The sequence below is a fragment of the Chenopodium quinoa genome, unplaced genomic scaffold, assembly GCF_001683475.1.
Source record: "Chenopodium quinoa cultivar QQ74 unplaced genomic scaffold, ASM168347v1, whole genome shotgun sequence".
Lineage (NCBI taxonomy): Eukaryota > Viridiplantae > Streptophyta > Magnoliopsida > Caryophyllales > Amaranthaceae > Chenopodium > Chenopodium quinoa.
In genome coordinates, this window is record NW_018743555.1 from 3,325,473 (window position 1) to 3,332,589 (window position 7,117).

The 7,117-nt window shown below is 36.4% G+C and overlaps 2 protein-coding genes across 2 annotated transcripts; both read left to right on the forward strand.

Moving 5' to 3' along the window:
* The first annotated feature begins 3,153 nt into the window (after positions 1–3,153).
* LOC110740268 (protein FAR1-RELATED SEQUENCE 8-like) lies at positions 3,154–4,984 on the forward strand. The gene is made up of 3 exons (XM_021920748.1): positions 3,154–3,720; positions 3,855–4,375; positions 4,909–4,984. The coding sequence occupies exons 1-3, from the start codon at positions 3,154–3,156 to the stop codon at positions 4,982–4,984; spliced, it is 1,164 nt and encodes a 387-aa protein (XP_021776440.1).
* Positions 4,985–5,053: 69 nt separating this feature from the next.
* LOC110740269 (protein FAR-RED IMPAIRED RESPONSE 1-like) lies at positions 5,054–6,539 on the forward strand. Its single transcript, XM_021920749.1, has 3 exons — positions 5,054–6,094; positions 6,222–6,284; positions 6,384–6,539. Exons 1-3 carry the CDS (start codon positions 5,054–5,056, stop codon positions 6,537–6,539), a joined length of 1,260 nt encoding a protein of 419 aa, XP_021776441.1.
* The last annotated feature ends 578 nt before the right edge of the window (positions 6,540–7,117 follow it).

The window sequence follows — 7,117 nt, forward strand, 5'->3', positions numbered from 1 at the left end:
GGCCGCATATAAGGCTCAAACCGGGCCCAGTTTGGTAAATTGGCCATAACTTCTTCAATGTTCATCGAAATTGGGCTTATAATATATCGTTGGAAAGCTCTTGTCAAGCCCCATCCAAATACACTACTATTGGACCCATATCATTGACCAAAAAAACTGGATTGGCTGTTTTCTTAAAATAAGTTTTCAAAAAACAAAGAGAAGAGAAAAGAAATTAAAACTATCCGCAACACTAGACTTTCCACACTTTCACTTCATTCGATTATGATTCGACGTGAAAGGTACTCATCACTGGGTTTGGTTTTGGGGAGACACAAACGGGTGTCTACACATAGTTAGGAGTTAAATTTTATTTTATAAATGGACAAGTTTTAATTGAAGTAATAAATTGAAACAGTTATTATGGTTTTTCCTTTTATTAATAAAATTTAGTTATTTTTCGCTACAACTTGAGTATTTATTTAAGCCTTATGTTTTCACGTGGAGGTAATATGCCCAAGTCTATCTCTACGGTATTTGTATACGTATAAATATAGTATTTACGTAGAGGGAGAATTGGGGGTGTTACAGAGGTGGTTCGTGTTGGGTTTTATGATGTCTGACACCGCGCGGGAACAAAACCCGCAAATGATCGCATGCATAATTAATACAACTAAATAACCTAACATGTAATCATTAAAAGTAATAAACACATAAACATTGACAAGGGAAATAAACACATTGTCAGGTGTCTATCCCTAGATCAAATACAATTTATACAACCTAAACAAACCTAATACGAGTATAAGGCAAGCATAGGGGTCGAACCACAGGGAACGAGTAAACACTACCAAATGCTATCAACAACTAAGCTAGTCCGGAATAGGAGCTAAGTAAACTAAAGTCTAAAGATGCTAAAACAAGAAATAAAACACTAAGGGAATGGTTTAGGTATATCATTCACTTGAACATAAACAAAGGCATAGAAGTTGAATTAATTATGAAATAAACATGCTCGAATATCAATATAAGAGGTCCAATCCAGCCACCTGTCGGGGTTCATTGGCTTCTCCTAACATAGCCTCTATGCTTCCACATTAGAACCATATACTAGGAGGTGGTATCAAATAAAAAAATCGATACAAATGAATCTTTCTAGGTCTGCTATCACATCTTCTAACAATAATTCACTCCCAATCAACTAACAACATGCATTTTGCAAGTAGATTGAAGAATATCAAGCACATAAAGACTTTAATCACAAATAAATCAATTCCAAACCCTAGAACATGCTCAAGATCCATCTACACCACAACCATCCCCTTAATCGGGGAAATTACTCACTAATCATGATAATAACAAGATTAATTAACAAATAACCAAAAATCAACATGATTAACAAGAAACACTAACAACTAAAATAACAATCAAAAGAAAGCATATAAAATAGAGGAGAGAGAGTTAGAGATTCTCATTGATTGAAGATGAAAGTCTACAAACAAGATGATCAATCTTCTTCTTCAAAATCCAAGCTCAACAATGGTGAAACCCTCACTTTCTCTCTCTAAACTACTTTAATACTAAGCTAACCCTAGAAAGAAAAGCTCTCCTAAAACTAATTAAGAAAATAGAATAAATGGTTCCTTTTAATCACCCCAAAAATGGGTATATATACTAACTTAAGAAAATAGAAAAATTAAATAAAAAGAAATAAAATAAAAAGTGTAAATAGAAAAATAAAGAAATAAAATGAGAAATAAAAAAGAGAAAAAAATAATAATAAGGAAACAAAACCCACTAATTAAATCCCCAAAACCGACCCTTCTCTTTCATCTTTCATTTGGCTGCTCTGTGATCTTCATCACTAACGCATCACACCATCATCAACGGACATAATCAGCCCAAATCGAAGATCAACGGTAATCACCAAGCTTCCCTGTTTGACCTCATTAATTATCATGTGCGAAGCTCGTGTAATGGTTCGATCGAACCAAAGGTTGGTTTGGCCGACTATGGGTGGTTCGATTGAACCATGGGTGTGTTCGACTGCACCTACTCAAATAAGAAAACTTCATATTTTCTTAGAGCTAGACCCAGGCAATCAGCCTGATTTACAAAAATTTGTAAATCAGCGCTTTTCGTGGGCCCCACAGCGTACTTCATATTATTTTTATATTCGTTTCTACTGTTTGTCGTTAAAGACGGATATCTGCCGTTATGGTGGGCCCTTAAACTTGTCAATTAACGTCTTTAACAACAAACGGGAAAGAAACATTTTTAAAAGTATGAACATCTATCTTGGAACGCCATTGTCATCCCAAATTCCCAATTGCTATCATTCAGATCTGTTGGAAGATCAGTCTAGGGTAACGACTATGACAAAAGGGAAGGTTGTCGATCTACTCAAATAACCTGCTTACCCTTAATTCAAGTATTTCACTTCAATTTGAATGTACTTGTTAGATCTGTGTTTAGGTATCGTGTGTTGAACGGATTGATTTATTTGATACAAAATTATATGATTGTTAATTTTCTGGATACAATTACCCAATTTTGGCAATTTGTAGAATATAATGGTGTGTGGTAGAAGATGGTAATTCAGGGTCTTGTCTGTTAATTTATCAGGTGCATCATTATTTTCAATACATTAGGGAGACGTCAATTATATGTTCCTAAAAGTTATTTTATGTTTCTGTATGATATTATATGTTCCTATTTGTAATTACATGCTCATATATGTTAAATTAATCAGATCAGCATCTTAATTTATTTGATTAAGAAGTTTAGTAATAATGTTGTCATGTTTTGTTTAATTCTGTATAATGCATACATTTTGATATTTAGTATGATCAATTCAAGCTAGTGTCTGATTTGTTTGGTTGTATCATTTTTATTTTCATAGTGATGTTGTATTTCCCCAATTTATTTAATTTCGGTTTGTTTGTGCGCTTAAACTATGGTTTCACTGTTTGTGACTCAATTATGTTCATGTTGATTGGGCCTAAACTATATGGTTTGATGTTTTGCATTTGCCTATACTATTTGATTGTTCATATTGATGGTGTCTTTTGATAATATCTTAAGGTTGTGTCAGTTTTTGTTTGATTAGTTCATTCAATCTATATTTTTACAATGGTCTGAAGATTTGAAATAGGTATTAAACATCAATACACAATGGATGAGAATAGTAATGGAACAAGTGAGATTGAGGAGACATTAACCATCAGTGATCCTACGTCAGAATGTGATGTTGCTGTTGTGGCTGGTGAGGCAGGGCCCTCTTCGGAGTGTGTACCTAATTCTTTGATTATGTCTCCAATTAAGACCATAGAGACAGTGGAAACAATAGTCTCAACCAATAAGGTTTCTGTGTATGCTACCGTTGAAAGTCCTAAAGTTGGTATGGTATTTAAATCATGGAAAGAGGTTGAGTCATATTACAAAGAGTATGCTCAGCAACAAGGATTTGGTGTTACTAGGTGTCAAGGATATATGTCGAAGAAGAATAAGGAGAGGCGGGGGACTACTTGGAGGTGTGAATGTTGGGGTTATCCTGATACGAGGGCTAGGCGTGCAGCGAACAAGAGGGATAAATCTATGGATGTCAGTGGGACTGGTATAGTCGATGGACTCATTGGTGAGGATGAACTTTCTCGCTCAAAAAGGACATCTAAGAAATGTGAGTGTGGTGCCATGATATATGCTAGTGTCAATGCAGAGGGTCTTTGGGAGTTGCGAAAGGTTTGCCTTGTACATGTGCATAAAGTTTCCCCGACTAAGTCCAAGCTAGTGAAGGAATATCGTATGAAAAAGTTAACAACAAACGTTAGGAAGAATTTAATACAATTCTATGACGAATGGTCCCAGTAACCCAGATACATGGTTGTTTGGGGTTGGACAAAACTGAAGAAATTGTGCCTACAGTAAAGGATTTACAACATGAGGTGTACAAGGAGAGAAGGGCGCGCTTGAATTTCGCAGGTGGTGATTGTGCTGCTATGATGGATTACTTTGAGAAGATGCAAGCCGATAACTCTAACTTCTATCACACACACCGTTTGGATGAGGATGGCCAGATGAAAGATGTGATGTGGGTGGATGCTCGTAGTAGGGCGGCTTTTGATTATTTTGGAGATGTTGTGTGCATGGACGCCACATATCTTACAAATGAATATGAGCTCCCCTTTATTAATATTGTAGGTGTCAATCATCATGGCCAATCAATATTTTTGGGGTGTGCTCTCGTGTCACATGAAGATACGAACACATATTCTTGGTTTGTACGTCAATGGTTGGCTTGCATGAGTAGCAACCCACCTAATGCAATCTTAACTGATCAAACAGCTGCTATTCGTAAGGCACTGTCTCTAGAGATGCCTCCAGCACACCACAGATGGTGCATCTGGCATATAATAAAAAGCTAGGGAAGTGTGATGGGTAAGTATCATGGTCAAATATTTGAGTAGTTGTTTTCATATATTGGTTTTGTTAATGGATTAATTCTATATTTATTATATGTGATGCATTCCTGCCTGCCTCCATCAAAATTTAGCTCTGTTCAATGTACTAGCCCACGTCAGTAATTCTTTTTTTGCGGCCGTTGCAATGCATGTAGGTACCCTATATCCCAACTGACTATGTTTTCAAACACTGTTCTGATACTCTCCTTTGTATTATTGTGTGGTCAGTTTATGAAGGGAATCAATTTATTTTAAATGCTCTGTCTGTTTTAGGAGTCTCCTCACACTTCATATAACTATCCCCTTTTTTACCCCTTGCTGCTTCTCTTCTTGTATGTGTGTGATTGTGTTGCCGTTCTGTATTTAGATTAACACACACAACACAAACTGTTAGTATAGCTATATGTCCAATAGGCTGATATTGTTTAATGAAGGTGTTTTTGCACTGCTTGATATCCTAATTTTGCAGTTACAATGACTTTAAAAGCCCATTGAAGAAAGTCATTTATGAGAGTTATACAAAGGAGGAATTTGAGACTCAATGAAACTCTCTCATTACTCAAAACAAATTGGAGGAAAATGATTGGTTAGTTGATTTGTATGAGGAGAGGCATATGTGGGTACCTGCCTTCATGAAACATCATTTTTGGGCTGGGATGAAGACAACTCAACGTGTCGAAAGCATTAATATCTTCTTTGATGGTTATGTCAATAGGAACACACTGTTGCATGAGTTCCCTGTGAAGTATAATAGGGCAATGACGAAATGTGTTCGTGATGAAAACGATGCCGATGCCAGGTGTTCCAAGTACGAGAGACGTTTAGTTAGTGGGTTTAAGGTGGAGAAGATGTTTCAGAAGATATACACGGACACAAAATTTCAAGAAATTCAAAAGGAATGTTCTCTTTTGATGTATGTTTATCCCCGTGAAGAGCGCATTCTGCAAGACAATGTTGTCCAGTATCTTTTGGAGGATCGGGTATGGATTATTCCCGAAGGATCGAAGCAGGAAAAAATAACTAACCAACGCAGATTATTATGTGTTACCTTTAATGCGGAAACAAAGGAGGTTACTTGTGATTGTGGTAAGTTCGAAACCTTTGGAATTTTGTGTAAGCACTGCATCCGTGTGTTAGACCAAAATCTTGTGTTCGAGATTCCACAGAAGTACATACTTGAGAGGTGGAGAAAGTACATAGTGAGGAGGCACACAAGAGTAAAGGTGTCATACTATGACCCTTCTAATACAATTGAGGTCAAACGTTTCAACAAAATGATGACCAAGTTCGAGTCCATTTGTGAGGATGCCTCTACAATGGATGATCCGACTGTTGATTTGGTAATGGAGAGGCTTGCACAGCTTTCTACTGAAGTATTAGAGGCAAGGGAAACATTACAAAGCCAGAAAAATCCACCAAATCTGCCCAAAAATGACATACCTCCATCTGAGATTAGATCCAATAGCGCTCTAGCAGATTTAACCCCTCCATCTGTTACTAAAGTTACTGCAATTGCAACAAATGCCAACATTGACTTGATTATGGATCCAAAGACACGTAAAAAACCACGTGGTCGTCCCAAGAGTACCAGGTACAAGTCCTACGCGGAGACTGGATACAAAAAACCTCAAATCGATACACAAGAGCATGATCCTGCGCAAAAAAAAAAAAAAAAAAAAAAAAAAAAAAAAAAAAAGAACAGGTACCTGTTTCCCTTCTCTTTAATTATCAAATTTATGAATTCATGCTACGAAACGTCCAATTGTTTATTCCACTATGCAGGTGGTGAAGCACAAAGTTGCTTTGTGTGAGGAACAGGTTGTAGAAGAAACCCCGATCGTTCCGGTAAATGACTGACTCTACTGTTGTTATAGGTAAACCAGACACGACGTGTCATATGTATGCTATAATTATTTGTGTTGCATTTTGCACTGCTCACATCAGGTGAAAAGAAAACGCAATGGCAAAACTAAGAAAAAGGACCCAAATAATGCTAACGTCCAGGAATGCAACGACAACAGTACTGCAGCAACACCAGCTGACGATGACCTACAACTGAGGAATTTTGTGGGTTGGTCTTCCCTGTCGAACGCCTTCTGAAATGGAATTAATATGTTGGTCGTTTAACCTTGTAGACTTATCTTAAAGTAGTTACTATGATATCAATCAGTAGAACTTATTCGTGCTTTATGTGTAAGGATTTGAATTAGTGATCTGATTCTTAGTTATGATTTTACTTTGTATTTGCTACACTAGACTTTCTATGTGATTCAAGTATTTTGTTCTTCATGGCCTTCATCTCCGATTCCGCCCCCTAAACAACTCTCCAGTAGACATTACTTAATATAATGTACACTTATTCATAGTATATAGATATATTATATTAGCATATGGAAGTGAACTTGGTTTGTTGTAATGTGTCAAATCCGTCACTTATTCAGATATAGTTTTTATTAAACCAGAAGCAAATTTTTTTTTAAAAAATACACAACATATAGCTCAAATCACAATAGGTTCATATTATTATTACTTATTTGGGAAATACTAACTTGCTAAATTCCAACCACATCGTGACCGTATATTGGATCACTATGTCATCCAGATATGGACTACTTGTTACGGGTCCGTCTTAGTTTCATTTTATTTTGAGTGAGAGGACCTACTAAAATCACATACCA

Bases quoted from the DNA above. Each gene is read 5' to 3' on its own strand.
- LOC110740268 (XM_021920748.1), top strand. From the start codon at position 3,154: ATGGATGAGAATAGTAATGGAACAAGTGAGATTGAGGAGACATTAACC. The intron at 3,721-3,854 runs GTTTGCCTTGTA...CCAGTAACCCAG, and splicing joins GTCTTTGGGAGTTGCGAAAG to ATACATGGTTGTTTGGGGTT. The intron at 4,376-4,908 runs GTGCATCTGGCA...CTAATTTTGCAG, and splicing joins CCTCCAGCACACCACAGATG to TTACAATGACTTTAAAAGCC.
- LOC110740269 (XM_021920749.1), top strand. From the start codon at position 5,054: ATGTGGGTACCTGCCTTCATGAAACATCATTTTTGGGCTGGGATGAAG. The intron at 6,095-6,221 runs GCGCAAAAAAAA...TCCACTATGCAG, and splicing joins ATACACAAGAGCATGATCCT to GTGGTGAAGCACAAAGTTGC. The intron at 6,285-6,383 runs GTAAATGACTGA...TGCTCACATCAG, and splicing joins AAGAAACCCCGATCGTTCCG to GTGAAAAGAAAACGCAATGG.